General features: G+C 40.6%; 1 protein-coding gene across 1 annotated transcript in view; it reads right to left on the bottom strand.

Annotated features, from left to right (window-relative positions):
* Window positions 1-15062: 15062 nt before the first annotated feature.
* LOC108298187 (melanoma inhibitory activity protein 2-like) overlaps window positions 15063-17646 on the bottom strand; it is a 6037-nt gene continuing 3453 nt past the window's right edge. The window contains 1 exon segment of the mRNA XM_037735687.1: window positions 15063-15085. Within this exon segment, the coding sequence (XP_037591615.1) occupies window positions 15063-15085 (23 nt within the window).

The raw sequence follows: 17646 nt of genomic DNA, 5'->3' as shown, positions 1-17646 counted from the left end.
TAAAATACATGTGTTAAGGAACAGGCAACAGAGATTGTCCCTTAGGCGGGGAGCTGATGAGTAAAGCAGACTTTCCCCCCCACTGTATACATTTGATACTGCATTAATTTGCATCATATGCATGTATCAACTAATTAATTGTAAAGCCAACAAAACCTTCGCTCAACTTAATAACAAAAGTAATAGAGGGACCCTCTGACTTATATATGGCTATTAGCTACCGCATAGATTCTGATATCCCAATATACCTTGCACTATAGCAAGGAACACGTGATCATTTGTGATCATTTCAGTAGTTACAAAAGATTACAAAAAGGGGAGAAGGGAGGAAAGGAAGGAAGGGAAAGAGGGAAGAATAGAAAGGAAAGGAAAATACAGGCTGGTATAATGAAGTTGGTGCCGGGCGTGGTGGCTCACACCTGTAATCACAACACCCTGGGAGGTCACAGTGGGTGGATCACTTGATCTCAGGAATTCTGAGACCAGCCTGGGCAACATGGAGAAACCCCATCTCAATGAAAAATACAAAAATTAGCCGAGCATAGTGGTGCACGCCTGAAGTCCCAGGTACTCAGGAGGCTGAGGTGGGAGGATCACTTGAGCCCAAGAGGTTAAGGCTGCAGTGAGTGGTGATTGCACCACCACACTCCAGCCTTTTGAAACAGCAAGAGCTTGTCTCAAAAATAGTGGCTCACACCTGTAATCCCAGCACTTCGGGAGGCCGAGGCAGGCAGATCATTTGAGGTCAGGAGTTCAAGACCAGCCTGACCTACATGGCGAAACCCTGTTTCTAATAAAAATACAAAAAATTAGCTGAGAGTGGTGTCACGTGCCTGTAATACCAGCTACCCAGGAGGCTGAGCCAGGAGAATCGCTTGAACTGGGGAGGTGGAGGTTGCAGTGAGCCAAGATTGTGCCACTGCACTCCAGCCTGGGCTACAAGCAAAAGTCTGTCTCAATAATAATAATAAAATAAAGTTAGTGATTTGTGCTAAGCCAATTTCCCTTTCGGGGAAAAATATCACATCAGAAAACTAAAAAATATTATTATTAAAAAGTATGAAACAGAATTTAAGAAAAAGACATGAAGTCAAGGGTAAATTGCCAATTGATAACAATATTTTAAAATACTTTGTGGAGGGAAGATCCATGTCATAAAGACTTAGAAAAAACAGAGAAGGAAAACAAGCCTATCACCTGTATCTATCTAAATCTCTAGTCATATCTCTATCATCTATCTATATTTATATACCTATGGCAGATAGTATGTCTAGATTAAATATATAGATACATAAAAATATTCATTCGAAGTCATTCTATACTAAATATCATTCGATAGTTTTGATTACAAAGTCGAAATACAGAAACGGAAGTCTTATATTATGCCATGGAAAGTGGATGACTCTCATCGTGCAAGTGCAGTCTGTGTCCAAAAGAGGGAGCAGTGAAATCACAGACAGCATCATTTCTGACTTTTTGCTTCTGATATTTCTCAAGAGCCAGAGGACAGTAGGGAACTGGGAAAGGAGAGTATCAGCATTTGGGTGAACAGATCTTTGGAGTGAGCGGTTGTCTCGCACACTGCAGCTTTAGAAGCACTGAGCAGAACACCCACCCACCTGTGATTTTCTAAGTCCTTTCCTTTAACCTAAGAATTAAATACTTTTAAACATTCAATCATTATCAGGATCATATCCTTGTTGCTAGAAGATTTTCGTTCTTCTTCTTTTTTTCCTTTTTTTAATAGAGACAGGGTTTCACCATGTTGGCCAGGCTGGTCTCAAACTCCTGACTTCAGGTGATCCACTCACCTCGGCCTCCCAAAGTGCTGGGATTACAGGTGTTAGCCACTGTGCCCTGTCACTTTTCATTCTTCTTAAATGAACTGGTTAGAATCTAAAATATGTTCATTGTTTAATGAAAAATGGGTTCATGTTCTTGACTTTGATTGCTAAATCAGAAACATAAAAAGTAGGACATGTTGGCCATATGCAGTGGCTCACTCCTGCAATCCCAGCACTTTGGAAGGCCAAGGCAGGAGGATCACTTGATGTCAGGAGTTCGAGACCAGCCTGGCCAACGTAGTGAAACTCCATCGCTACTAAAAATATGCAACTTAGCCAGGCATGGTGGCGGGCACCTGTAATCCTAGCTATTCAGAAGGCTGACGCAGAAGAATCTCTTGAACCCAGGAGGCAGAGTTTTCAGTGAGCCAAGATCACGCCACTGCACTCTAGTCTGGCAACAGAGTGAGACTTCATCTTAAATAAATAAATAAATAAGTAGAAAAAGTAGGACGTGTTTGTCAAAAGAGCCATGTTAAAATTTCTCAGAGCTTCAATAACTTTAAATTCTTCTTGATATGAAAAGACAAGTATTACTACTTAGATTTTATTAAGTGATACATGCATGATACATTTTATTAAATACTACATTCATGAGTTCCTCATGTAAATTTCACTTAAAGTTACTTAAATTTAATAAATACTATTTAAATAACCATCAAGGCCTGTGGGGGTACAGTACATTTTCATATTGGTGTTGTCCTGCATGTTGGGTCTCTTATGTTGTTCTACATTATCCAGGCAATTCAAGGAACAGGAGAGGCAGATGCCCAATAAACATTAGTAAACATATTCATCCTTTCTAGTAATCAGGGAAATTCACGTTAGAATAAAAAGGAGAGGCCATTTTATACTCATCACATTGGCAAACATTTTAAAGTCAAATGTGAATTTGTAGGAAAAGGGACAGTTTTATGTATTACCAGAGGAGGTTAAATTGTTAGAACCACTTTGGAGAGCAATTTAGTCCATATAATAAAGTAAATGTTGCATACTTCCTACAATCCAGCAATTCCACTCCCCTTCAGTTAAAAACCTGGCTGCACATTAGATTCATTATCCCAGTGGGTTATCAACCCATTGCCCTATTAAGAAAATATTTTTGTTTCTTTTGAGGCAGGGTCTTGTGCTGTTGCCCAGGCTGGAGTACAGTGGAACGATCAAGACCCACTGCAGCGTTGACCTCCTGAGCTCAAGTGATCTTTCCACTTCAAGCTCCTGAATAGCTAAGACTACGGGTGCATGCCACTATGCCCAGTTGTTTTTTAATTTTTTGTGGAGATGAGATCTTGCTATGTTTCCCAGGCTGGCCTTGAACTCCTGGGCTCAAGTGATACTCCCATCTTGGCCTCTCAAAGTGCTGGGATTGCAGGTGTGAGCCACTGTGCCCAGCCCCATGAGAAAGTCTTGCACATGTACATAAGAAAACAAATTCAAAAATTTTCATAACATTGCTTATAACAAAAAAATGGAAATAACATAATGTCCATCAACATAAGTATAGAGAAATAAAATGTATAGTCATTCAGTAGAAAACTAATAAAACTGTGGACAACTCTGGCACATGCAGCATGATTAAATCTCCCAAATACAGTTTTGAGAAGTAATAGGCAAAGAACACATACAGTGGAATTCTACATAGCAATTAAAATGAATAAACTAAACCTATAAATCAATCCTGTCCTAGTTTTCTACGGTGTCTATTAAAAAAGTTACTAGGCCAGGCATGGTGGCTCATGCCCATAAGTAATCCCAGCACTTCGGGAGGCCAAGGCGGGTGGATCACCTGATGTCAGGAGTTCGAGACCAGCCTGGACAACATGGCAAAACCCCAACTCTACTAAAAATACAAAAATTATCTGGGCGTGATAGCGGGAGCCTATAATGCCAGCTATGCAGGAGGCTAAGGTAGGAGAATCGCTTGAATCCGGGAGGTGGAGGTTGCAGTGAGCCAAGATGGCACCATTGCATTCCAGCTTAGGTGACAGAGTGAGACTGTCTCAAAATAAGTAAACAAATGACAAAGATAAAGGGATAAGAATGTATCAACCTAACTTACTCTTGCCTTAGAGAACAAAGAAACAGGAAAATTAAGTCAAATCTACTCCTTTGCACTTCTTTCTCTTTTTAAATCAAGTCTAACTTCATGTATTCTCCTTTCCCTTTTTTTGAATTTTCTTCATTTGTATTCAAAGATAAATACAGGTCATATATAGGTAAGTACATATGTAACATATATTTAAATTACAATCCATAAAACTATAATTATCGTCTGCAAACCAATCGCCCCATGAATAATTTTTGCATAGGGAAGGCAAAACTTTATTTTCATCCTCTTACTGTTTCTGGCTGGACCTTAGAATTGAATTGACATAGATTTACAGGAGAAATGCATATGGATTTTTATACGTACTTGGGAATCCCCATAGAAAAATAAAAACCCAAAGGAGTAGCAAAACCTAAGTGCTTACATTCTTGATTGAACAAAGAGAGACAATTGTGGAAAGGTACCTACCATATATGAGAAGACCAAAGGAAGATGATGGTTACTTTAACATCATGTTTGTGTAGATTTCTCTTGGCCTAGACTCCCCATCTCTTGGTGATGTTTCCTTCCTCCTGATGTAAGGAGGGCATCTTTCATATGAGATTTTTATCTCTTTTCAGGAAAAAAAGGGGAGGTGAGAGTGTCCTCCAAGCACCTGCTTTTTCCAAGAGCCTCTACCTCAAGGTAATCCGTAGGCCAGAGTAGCATATTTCGGGACAGCATAGACTGCATCTGCCAATATGTTTCTCCTTTTTCTGATACTTGCGTCCCCTTTTCAGAAGTAAGCACTATTCTGAATTTTATCATTTTGCTGTCTTAAAAAAAATTTTTTTAGGCTGGGCAAGGTGGCTCATGCCTATAATCCCAGCACTTTGGGAAGCCAATGTGGGTGGATCACCTGAGGTCAGGAGTTCGAGACTGGCCTGATCGACATGGTGAAACCCCGTCTCTACTAAATACAAAAAATTAGCCAGGTGTGGTGGCAGGTGCCTTTAATCCCATCTACTTGGGAGGCTGAGACAAAAGAATCGCTTCAACCCACGAGGCGGAGGTTTCAGCGAGCCGAGATTGCACCACTGCATTCCAGCCTGGGAAACGAGAAACTCCATCTCAAAAAAAATTTTTTTTGATGTATGTATGCCTAAGCACATATTGTTGATTTCACATTTTTGGAGCTTTCTTTTTGTTTTTTGTTTTTTGCGGGGGGTGGGTTGGAGACAGAGTATTGCTCTGCTGTCCAGGTGGACAATCGCAACTCACTGCAACGCCCACCTCCAGGGTTCAAGCGATTCTCCTGCCTCAGCCTCCCAAGTAGCTGGGATGACACATATGCACCATCATACCTGGCTAATTTTTTGTATTTTATCATAGATTTTGTATTTTATGATAGATCTGCCCGCCTTGGCCTCCCAAAGTGCTAGAATTACAGGCGTGAGCCACCACGATTGGCCATGTTTTTGAGCTTTCTAAGGATGGTTTCAGGAAATACTATGAAGGTCAGAGAAGGCCAGGTCATAGTCTTTTGTAACTTGCATGGTTGGTTGTTGTTTTTTGGGGGGGGGGGTTGGTAAGTTGGTTGTTTTTTTGTTTGTTTTTTCTCAACATCATGTTTCCAAGATTCATCTTGTTGAGTTGCCATATCATTGTATATAGTTAGTTTGTTTTTCTTTTCTTTTTCTGGAGACAGAGTCTTATTCTGTCACCCAGGCTGGAGTGCAATGGTGTGATCTCAGCTCACTGCAACCTCCACCTCCCAGGTTCAAGCGATTCTCCTGTTTCAGCCTCCCAAGTAGCTTGGATTACAGGCACACACCACCATACCTGGCTAATTTTTGTATTTTTGTAGAGACAGGGTTTCACCATATTGGCCAGGCTGGTCTTGAACTCCTGACCTCAGGTGATCCACCTGCCTCGACCTCCCAAAGTGCTGAGATTACAGACATGAGCCCCCACACCCAGCCGTTAATTTGTTTTTCACTGCAGTATTTAATTGCATTATGTGAAAAGATTAAAGTGTATTTTTGCTCTCTCCTGACAAGGGGTATTTGGCTTGTTTCTAGTCTGGGGCTGGTACAAACAGGGATGCTGAGAATGTTCTTGACCATGATATTCGTGAGCAGAAGCTTTTCTGGACAGCGGTCTTCACGCTGGGCCACAAGAAGCTCAGTGGCTGTCATCACAGAGAATTTTAAGGAAATCAATTTTCAGATTCTCAGTTTTCACATACACTCTTGTCTAAAGTCATTTGCCTAAAGCACATGCCAGTGCTGGAAGCTCAGGCTCACCTTTACCACTGAGCTTTTCACAGTTACCTTTCAGCCAAAGGTGCACTGCCCTCCATCCAGAATCTTCTTCCAGTGCCTGGGCCACCAGTGTAAAAACCTCTGCCAAAAAAGTAGGCAACTGGAAGTACCAGTGCCAGAGTTGAGAACATAGATACTCTATTGACTGGGGGTTAAAGTTGGTTGTCAGTTGACAGACTATTAAGTTATCCTATTACAGGGTTGTCATACAATTGATTCATAATGAATTCAAAGAATGGAAAGCCATTCCTCTTACACATTTTTTGGTAAAAAATATTTTTCACTTCTTACGTTTGTCAAAAGCAAAAGAAAAATAGAAAGTGAATCGATGCTAAACTCTACTGTATTTTAGAAATAAGTAAAAATCATCCAAAGACGGCTGAGTGCAGTGGCATGCTGACACCCAGGCTGGAGTGCAGAGGTGCAATTATGGCTCACTATACCCTCGACCTCCCAGCCTCAAGTGATCCTCCCACCTTAGCCTCCTGAGTAGCTGAGACTACAGATGTGCACCACCATGCCCAGCTAATTTTTGTATTTTTTGTAGAGACAGGATCTCACCATGTTGCCCAGGCTGGTCTCAAACTCCTGGGCTCAAGCTGTCCACCAACCTCTGCCTCCCAAAGTGCTGGGATTACAGACGTGAGCCACCGCACCTGGCCTGGCACCTGAATTTTCTGATGAGCTAGCTGAATTTCCCAGAAGTAGGAAAGGTTTCTATTTGTCACTAAGGTTTTAGTGTTCTTGAAGTCCTGTTTCTTGGTTAATGCCAAAAGCAAGACCCTAGTCAAATGTAGACCTTCATCTATTCGTGAAGTGTTTTCAACATCTCAGCTTTTGTGTACGCCATTCCCTCTGCCTCAGATGCCACCATCCACTGAGCCCCCACCCAGTCATCACTCCATGCTCTGGTCTCAGCTCAAATGTCATTTCCTCCCAAAGGCCTTCAGCAACTATCCTATCTAAGGCTTCCTAATTCTCCATCACAGAACCCTATAAAGCTTATTTGAATTGGTTTCCTTGTTCATAGATTATCTCCTGCACTTGACTGTAAGCTCCTTGAAGATACTCGGTCTCAAAAAGAATGAATGAATGAATAAATAAATAAATAAATAATTTTTTAAAATTATAGATCCCCATTCAAATTCCCCCAACTCCTACTCCTTTTATTCCCCATCTTGCTTCTCTTAAAAATCTCTTCATTTTCTCTCTAAGTAATAGATTCAATTCTAAGAAAATGGGAAAATTTGGCAATGTTGTAAGTGAAAAAAGAAAATTCCTCTTTTGTCTTCTCGACCCTCCAGCTCCAAGTTTGCAGGCAGCTCTGTTTGACTGTCAGGATTGTACAGCAATCAATAGCTAAGATACACTGTCACCAATTCTTCTGGTATAAGAGCAAGCCAGACAAACCAAAGACCCAAAACCAAACACAGGATCAACAATGTTGCCTCTCAAGAAAAACGCCAAGCAGACAGATGGTTTTTCTGACTGCCCTCGTCTTAGATCTTATTAGAATAAGCACCTCTTTGTCTCCTTATATAAGTTTCTTAGGATGCGCTGTCATCCTAAGCCCACATTTTTAAAACATCACATTTGTGAGAGAGAATAAAATTTTAATTCTGTCTAAATCAAATTTCCAATGTTTGGGTGTCTGTCTATATCAGAATCTCCCTTTTATGTTGTTATGGATTTATCTATACTGTCTTATCTCAATTTCCAAAGAGTTACATGTACATTATTTCCTTTAATTTATTTTAGACAAAATGACTTCTAGACAGGCCAACCTAAGCCCTTGCAGGATGAGAAGGCTGACAGCACCTCCTCCAGTCCCGCGTACATGTCTTCTCTGTGGGTCGAAGCAGTGGCACTGCCAGTGCCTAGCAAACACCAAGCCAAGAGTCTACCCCCAGCTGCTCTTCAGGCAAAGGATGCTGCCCCTCATCCATCCTCACCTAGAAGAATTTGCACTATGATAAATGAATTACAGCTAAGCTCTAATACCTATAAATAGCTGTTATGGCTTAGTATCTTGCTCCCATGTAATGACACCCATTTTTTTCTTTTCTTTTTGAGATGGAGTTTCGCTCTTGTTGCCTAGGCTGGAGTGCAATAGTGCAATCTCAGCTCACTGAAACCTCTGCCTTTTAGGGACAAGCAATTCTCCTGCCTCAGTCTCCCAAATAACTTGGATTACAGGCATGCAACACCATGGCCAGCTAATTTTTTTTGTATTTAGTAGAGATCGGGTTTCACCATGTTACTCAGGCTGGTCGCTAACTCTTGACCTCAGGTGATCCACCTGCCTCAGCCTCCCAAAGTGCTGGGACTACAGTCATGCACCATCGCGCCCAGCCCATAATGACACCTCTATTTTAGCAAGAACCTCTCATGCCTTAATTTGAATATTTCAGGATCTGGCACACTTAGGGCCACCTTTCCACTCTGAGCCAGACTGGACTTCGATTTCTTTTTAATTGCAAGTAAATAGACATTAAGAGACACACAAATGCACAGATCAGACAAAAGGTTTGAACCTCCCTTTACTTCTTGAAACAGGAGTACCCAAAATCCTGACTATTTTCTGCTCTGCTCCTGTCCTCTGCCTACAGTGATCCAAATGGCCCAGGGCTCAGGACTGGCTCCACTCATGGGGTCTTTGGGGGCAGATGAGAGAGGGACTGTCCTGTACCTGCCACTGAGCCTCTGCGACGCAAGTGGGTAACCACTAAAAAGAGAGCAAACTGTTGGGCATTGCACAGGAAGGGAAATGTTTTGGCCTATTTTTTTCTTTCCTTCAGAGAAGACTTTGTGGGCTAATGGTGACATCTAATTACAATCTAATCATGGGGAGCCCAGAGGGAAAGGTTTAGTTCCCTTCATTCTATAATGGAAACATTAAAAAGCAAGCTAACACAGTTTTTTAAATAAGAAGGGGCATGGGGAAGCACAGACCAACTGTTCACAGGGAATTAACAAACAGTTACATATTCTGCCCCATTCTCACAATTATATAGCCAACAACATCGTGAGTTAGGTATTAGACTCAACAGCTGGTTCTGGTTCCAGCTTTGCTACCTACTAGCTCTATGTTCTTTGGAAAGACTTGTCACATTCCATACTTTATGTCTTCCTCCATGAAATGTGGTGACAAAGGCAACACCAAACTCCCGGGGCTGTAATGAAGATTAAATGGGTCAATGTATATAAACTACTTGGAATTACACAGGTACACATCCATACATCTACATGAATCTTCATTGTTCTTATGATTTGTGTTGTTCTGGGAAGGAAAAGACAGATTCTTGTGGAGCCTTGGTTAAGAATTATAGGCTGGAGGTGGTGACGCACACCTGTAGGCCCACCTGCTTGGGAGGCTGAGGCAGAAGGATTGCTTGAGTCCGGCAGTTCCCGGCTGCAGTGAGCTATGGTTGTGCTGCTACGCCAGCCAGAGTGACAGAGTAAGACCCTGTCTCTAAAAAACAAAAATAAGAAAATGTATTTAGATAACAGTGCAAGATTTCTTGTTCCAAGTAGGATGTTGGATCCTACCAAAGAGATTGATTTTCCTTTCCTGAGTCATCTAGAATAATGGTCTCCAATTCTATCCAGGTTGCTGCAAATACCATTATTTCACTCCTTTTTACTGCTGAGTAGTATTCCATGGTGTGTCTGTGTGTGTGTGTGTGTGCACGCGCGCGCACACACACGCATATCACATTTTCTTTATCCACTCATTGATTGCTGGTCATTTGGGCTGGTTCTATATTTTTGCAATTGGGAATTGGGAATGCACTCTTTCAATTTAAATTGGAATCACTGGTTTGGTTTGCTGCAAGTTTTTGGTGGGTTGCCTAAACCCAGAGCAGGCAAGCTGTCTGGGTGAAACTGGGGTTTCCAGTTCCATTTGTGTACTGTGTAGAGGCATAGCCACAAGCTGTGGATTAGTACCTGAGATCACAGTGAAGCATGAGGAGGTAGAGCAAGTAACTGCTGAAGTGGCATGATTCCAGGGCCCCTGAGAAGCTCCTCCACCAGAATGGCTCTCTGATTGGCCTTTCTACAGTGCTTAGAATACTACTCAGCCATAAAAAGGAGCAGAATAATGGCATTTGCAGCAACCTGGATAGAATTGGAGACCATTATTCTAAGTGGAGTGACTCAGGAATGGAAAACCAAACATCATATACCCTCATTCATAAGTGGGAGCCAAGCTATGAGGACGCAAAGGCCTAAGAAGGAGACAATAGACTTTGGAGATTCAGGGGAAATGGTGGGAGGCAGGTAAGGGATAAAAGACTACACACTGGGTACAGTGCACACTGCTCAGCTGATAAGCGACCAAAATCTCAGAAATTATCACTAAAGAACTTATCTATGTAACCAAACACCAGTTATTCCCCAAAAACCTATTGAAATAAAAAGAAAAAATAAAGGAAGAGTGCATCGCAAGAAAGTGGACTATTGAAGGGCTTGATGTCTCCCCAAGCATCTTCACATGAAATGCTTCCACCGTCTCTGGTTGAATCAGATTCTCCTGTGCTGCATTCGCAAATCACTTCACACTCTGTACAGCGCTCTGAAGTTTACAATGCCATTTCAAATACATTCTCTCTGTCTACAGCTCATAAATTACGTATTCTTTCCTCATTCCATAGGCAAGAAAACAAAGGGTCAAAGAGTGAAAGTGACAGAGCTGGAAGCGAAGCTCAAATCTTCTGCTTCCCAGTGAGGGCTCTTTCTCTATACCACACTTGCCTAGAATTTCACAGCTCTTACTCTCACAGACTTCAGCTAAAGGCACTTCAGTAGATGCAATCCATCTTACTTTCATCCTGCGTGCCATGGCTCTTTACTTTGGTTCATCGTTCTTCATTTTGCTGTGTTAACCTCAACAAACTTAATTAAGGGGAGGACTCTGAGAAGATGGCAGAGCTGGAAGCACCAAAAGTCTGTCCTTTTTCCTACACACAACAACAGCACTGGCAGAATCTGTCTACCCCATCTTATACCACCCACAAAAATTAAATCAAAATGGACTAGAGACTTAAGTGTAAGATCTGAAACACAAAACTCCTAGAAGAAAACATGGAGAAAATGCTTCCTGACACTGGTCTTGACAATGATAAATTGACAATGGTAAATTTTATATGTATTTACAATTCCACAATTCTTAAAAATTAAAAAAAAAAAAACTAATCAAGCCACGTTTTCAAGTACAAGGAATGTCCTCTCAAAAGAGTTCCATATTCAAAGTATGCAGTTTGCCAAAATAATATTATCATTGTATTAGGCCATTCTTGCAGTGCTATTAAAAAAAAAAAAAAACCCGAAACGGGATGATTTATAGAGAAAAGAGCTTTAATCACCTCACAGTTCTGCAGGCTTTACAGGGAGCATGGTGCTGGCATCTGCTTAGCTTCTAGGGAAGCCTCAGGAAGCTTACAATCACGGCAGAAGGTGAAAGGGGACTAGGCACATCACATGGGGAAAGGAGGAAAGCAGGAGAGACGGAGAGGGGTGAGAGAGAGAGAGAGAGATAGAGAGTAAGAGAGAGAGGAGGGGAGGCACCACATAGTTTTAAATGATAGATCCTGCAAGAACTCACCATTACAAACATAGCACCAAGCCATGAGGGATCTGCCCCATGACCCAAACATCTCCTACCAGGCCCCACCTCCAGCATTGGGGATTATAATTCAATATGAGATTTGGGCGGGAACAAATATTCAAACGATATAACCATTCATACATGTTTTCTTTCCTCTCTCTCTCTCTCTCTCTTCTTTCCTTCTTTCTCTTTTTTGTTTCTTTTTTTGAGACAGAATCTCACTCTGTCACCCAGGCAGGAGTACAGTGGTGCCATCTCAGCTCACTGCAACCTCCACTTCCCAGGTTCAAGCCACCTGAGTAGCTGGGATTACAGGTGTATGCCACCACAACTGGCCAAATACTTGTATTTTTTAGTAGAGAAGGGATTTCATCATGTTGGCCAGACTGGTCTCAAACTCCTGACCTCAGATCTGCCTGCCTCAGCCTCCCAAAGTCCTAGGATTACTTGTGCAAGCCACTGCATCTAGCGCATTCATGTTTTCAATAGACATTTATGGAGCATCCACCATATGGCAGAAACAGTACTCAAGCATGCTTCATCAATTTATAGGTCAGAAGTAGGACCAGAAATGAATAACAAGAACACAGTGTACTGAATGCTCTGACCAAATGATTCCTGAGGTACTGGGGAGACATTGGAAAGGGACTCGATGTGGCCTTGAGAAGGGTGTGAAGGGAAAGTTTCCCAGGATGATGCTACAGCTGTTTTAAAGGTCGAAAAGGCTGGATGCAGTGGCTCACGTCTGTAATCCCGACACTTGAGAAGGCCAAGGCAGGTGGATGGCTTGGAGCCTAGGAGAAAATAGAAAAAAAAATAGTCAGGCATGTGGCATGTGTGTATGGGTCCAGCTAGTCAGGAGGCTGAGGTGAGAGGATTGCTTGAGGCAGGAGGTCGAGGCTGCAGTGGGCCTTCTTAGAGCCACTACACCTCAGCTCGGGTGACAGAACAAGACCCTGTTGCATAAATGAATAAATAAATTAATAAAGGTTGAAAAGATGTTAGCCAGGCAAAACAATGCCGGTAGGGTGGGTATAGCTTAGGTTTGCATGCATGTGGGGTGTGTGTGTGTGTGTGTGTGTGTGTGTGTGTGTGTGTGTTCTGTGGGGAACCACTTGGAGCTCCAGAGTTGCTATGAAGATTACTTTATGCTGAAGACAGTTGAAAGTCAAAGGTTGCAGAAAGAAGCCTCTCAGAGCTTTTCTTATCTGAATCAAAGTGGCAATTTCTGGGAAAGGGGGCTACTATAAATCTCTTCTCCAGAGGATTTTCAAGGCTGTGAGGGAGGTGGAAAGACCACTTGCACGTGCAAAAACAAACATCATCACAACTTTCTTATTTCCCATTTGCTCACCTAAAATCCCATTTGTCTTTCCTAAAGAAACCTATTGGTTCTTCCCAGAGAAGACTCTTCTCCACATTCCCTTTTTCCTACTAAGTTAGGCAAATAAACCTCTAACTCTAACCATGAGGGAGTGAACTACTTCTTCGGTTAGCTATTATGTATTACACTTTTCTTCCTCCAGTGAATCTGTATTTTATTAGTTTAACTCACACACCTCTGGAGAATGAACCTAAGAGCGTACAGGAAAAGTTTTTCCTCCTTGACAGTTTGACGCAGAGGCACGGTCCCTGCAAAACTGTGAAGGTGACTGGTGGGTACAAGACACATAGTGGGGAGCAGTGAGAGTTGAGTACGGCAGGAGCCAATACAAGGAGGAGTGGTGGCTGGATTGTTACGAAGATCAGTCATGAAGGGCCCTCATGTCTGCCACAAATGTACCTCATCCAAAATAACAAGAGTCACTGCTGGAGGTCAGGCACATTACACCTGTAATCCCAGCACTTTGGGAGGCTGAAGCGAGCAGATCACTTGAGATCAGGAATTCAAGACCAGCCTAGCCAACATGGTGAAACCCCGTCTCTACTAAAAATACAAAACATTTGGCCGGGCATGGTGGTGGGCACCTGTAATCCCAGGTACACAGGAAGCTGAGACAGGAGAATGGCTTGAACCTGGGAGGCGGAGGTTGCAGTGAGCTGACATCCTGCCACTGCACTCCAGCTTGGGCAACAGAGTGAGACTCCCTCTCAAAAACAAAACAAAACAAAACAAGAATTACTGCTGGCACCTCAGGAATCTGAAAGGATGTAATATACGGCCAAAGTCAGCAGGGCACGGTGGCTCACACCTGTAATCTCAGCACTTTGGAAAGCCAAGGTGGGTGGATCACAAGGTCAGGAGTTCAAGACCAGACTGACCAACATGGTGAAAACCTGTCTCTACTAAAAATTCAAAAATTAGCTGGGCAAGGTGGCACACACCTGTAATCCCAGCCACTCAGGAGGCTCAGGCAGGAGAATCGCTTGAACCTGGGAGAGGAAGGTTGCAGTGAGCTGAGATAACACCACTGTATTCCAGCCTGGGCAACAGAGGGAGACTCCATCTCAAAAAAAAAAAGATATGGCCAAAGTAAAAGACAAGTTGTGTCTGCTACTCTGCATCTGAGTGTACTTATAGAAAGGGATTTGCAAACTATTTTTTATCATAACCCCATCAGTAAAAATTTTTGAACATGCAATCTCAATATCTGCATACTTATTGTTATAAACTACATCTAGGTACTACTGTGGTAGTGCTTTCTTTACAAAATACAACATACTCAAAAGTAGAAATTAAATAAAGGACATAGACATTGCAATATTGTCTTTCCAAACTCCAACAGATCATCTTATATCCCATGAGATGAAGGTTTCTCACTATGGAAAATGCTGACCCACAGCATATGGAATAAGACATACATCAAATTCTGAGGTCTTCTAAGAAAAATTCGGGCTGGGTGCAGTGGCTCACATCTATAATTCCAGCACTTTGGGAGGCTAAGGCAGGCAGATCACCTGAAGTCAGGAGTTCGAGATCAGCTTAACCAACATGGCGAAACCCAGTCTCTACTAAAATACAAAAGTTAGCCAGGCGTGGTGGCATCTGGGTGAGAAATGAGAATTGCTTGAACCCAAGAGGTGGAGGTTGCCGTGAGTCAAGATGGTACCACTGCACTCCAACCTGGATGACGAAGTAAGACTAAGGTGACCAACATGCTGAGTGCTAATCCACAAGCTGCAATGTTTTAATTTTCTTTTTTAAATCTTTCTGTATTTTCTGAAAAGTTTTTCCAGTAAACGTGCATTCTTTTTTAAATGGGAAAAACAACGAAAGCATTTTCATCTAAAAGCAAAGCAGAGAAAAAAGCCCAAAAGTGTTAGAGCGGACCAATGACTAATTCTGAATGAAAACAGGATCAAAATGTCTTAGAGTGAATTACAAAAGTGCAGTGGAGGTAAAGATCACTGGAAATGGGAAATTCAGGAACAGAAAAGCCAGGGTGTTGGATCAGTTCTGTGTAAGGGCTCTGAATTCCTTAAGACAGTAGCAGGAATTGGGACAGAGGGAAAAACTATAGTCAGGGGCTAAGCCCCTCAATAGATAGCAACAAGAATGAAAACAGTAGAATTAGACTTTGTGACTTTCAAACTTTTTTCTTTTGAAAGTGTCACAAGAAAATATGAACAACATAAAAGAAAACTTTTAAAATTACAAATTTTATGTGCCTGGAAACAACCGTTCTTAAAACATGTTTAGGGGTGGGGCATGGTGGCACACACCTATAGTCCCAGCTACTCAGGAGGCTGGGGCAGGAGGATTGCTTGAGCCCAAAGAGTTTGAAGTTGCAGTGAGCCATGATCACAGCACTGCACTCCAGCTTGGGTGATAGAATGAGATTATGTCAAAACAAAACAAAACAAAACAAAACAAAAACCGAAACTCCAAAACAAACACAAACACACGTAGGTATTAATCAGTGCCCTAGTGTTGCACATTTGTTTCTGATATTTCATTGTTATACACGGCACATCTATAAACATTCTCAGAGCTCCATCTTTGAGTACCTCAGTACCTCCTTAGGATAAATTCTTAGACACGCAATTGAGAGGTTAAAAAGCATGTACATTTTTAAGCATGTACATTTTAACATATTTGGACAAGTTTACTCCTCTAAAAGGTCAAATGTATAATTTTTAAATGTTAAAAAGTATTCTCATATAAATATAGAGTAAGTGCAGGTCAAGTTTTTATTTTAACTCATTAATGAGGAAACCAGGAGGAGAACAAAGCCAGTTCAAAGAAAGACATGAGAAATTATGTGTGTGTACACACACACACACACACACACAAACACACACACAAAAGCAATGTATATCTATCTATATGTATATATATATTATGCATATCTGTCAATATATGTATATACATATAATATGAATAAGTATATACCTATATTATGTACCTATATGTATTACATATGAATCTGTGTGTATATATTATGTACATATATCTATAGAGGCATATATTATGTGCATGTATTATGTATAAATATATAATATATACACTATATATACATATATTTTGTATATATGTATACACAATATACATATTGTGTACATATATGTATGGGATATACGTATATCCCATAATGTATATGATATATATACACATATGGTATGTATATTATGTATATATACTACAGAATATACATATACATAATATATACTTACATACATACATATCTAAGAAAAATAATAGTAAAATCATTATAAATTTATTGCTAAATTAGATATACATCTGATTAATGTCCTACAGGGTGATAAACCATAACTTTTGGTGCTATCTTCTTTACAGAGCAGAAGTCATATTTGTGCAGGACAGAAATTATCTCTCTATTGGACAAAAATATTAACATTTTACCAAGGTAACATCTGAATTTACAGTTGCAAAATGTGCAAATCAATAAGAAGAAGTCAGGATTCAATTCACCTTAGATGGGCTAGTTATGCAATGCCCTGACATAAAAACGAATTGTGCAATCATATTTTACCTTCCAAGTTCTGGAAAATCTTTTACTGACCAAAGGTCATCCCAATTTACAGTCCTCACTGGTCATATGTGAAAGGACCTGTTTGGCCCCTCATGATTACTATTATCTCTTTTAAAAATGTTTGCCAATTTCATAGAGAAAAATGAAATCTCATATTTTAAGTTTTAGTGCTAATGTGATTGAACATTTATCTCATAGTCGAATCGAATATTTACTGTTCTTTAAAAAAAATCTATTGATATCTTTTGCTCATTGTTCTAGTGGTGTATTAGTCTTTTTCTTCTTGATTCATGTTTTTTGATATAGTCCTACCAAGTTTTTTCTGAAATTATACATTAATTTATATTTTCTTCTACTTTTATTTCCTTGGAATTTTTTTCATTTACTTTTTCTTCTTTCATCTCATTTTTTTAAATGAATTTTTAGAGCATTTGAGGTTTGCAGAAAAACTGAGCAGAAAGTATAGAGTTCCCATATACCCTTTTCCTGCCCCACCCACAGCCACAGTTTCCCCCATTATTAATATCTGGCATTAGTGCGGCGTATCTGTTACAACTGATGGACCAATGCTGGTACATTATTATCAGCTAAACTCATAGTTCACATTAGGGTTTTTAATAGAAAAACTAGCTGATTTTATTGTTATCAATGCCAAACAAGTCTTTAAATCAACTAAAATTTATTTAATTCAGCATAAAGTTACTTTCACATTTGTCTACAACTGCAATAAATACAGTTCTTGGCATAAAGATGCAGCCTTTAGAATTCAAAGCTCCCCCACCTGCTAGATTACATATATAAAACTCTCACTATTGTTTATATAATGGTGGATTAATCAAATTAAAATATACTATCTAGAATAGAAGAAAATGAAAATAATTTACTCATAAGATTTATATTTAAATCTGTT

Source organism: Cebus imitator, unplaced genomic scaffold (assembly GCF_001604975.1).
Source record: "Cebus imitator isolate Cc_AM_T3 unplaced genomic scaffold, Cebus_imitator-1.0 Scaffold911, whole genome shotgun sequence".
Classification (NCBI taxonomy): Eukaryota; Metazoa; Chordata; class Mammalia; order Primates; family Cebidae; genus Cebus; species Cebus imitator.
The sequence above is the reverse complement of the archived record's forward strand: the minus strand, read 5'-3'. Positions and strand labels throughout refer to the sequence as shown.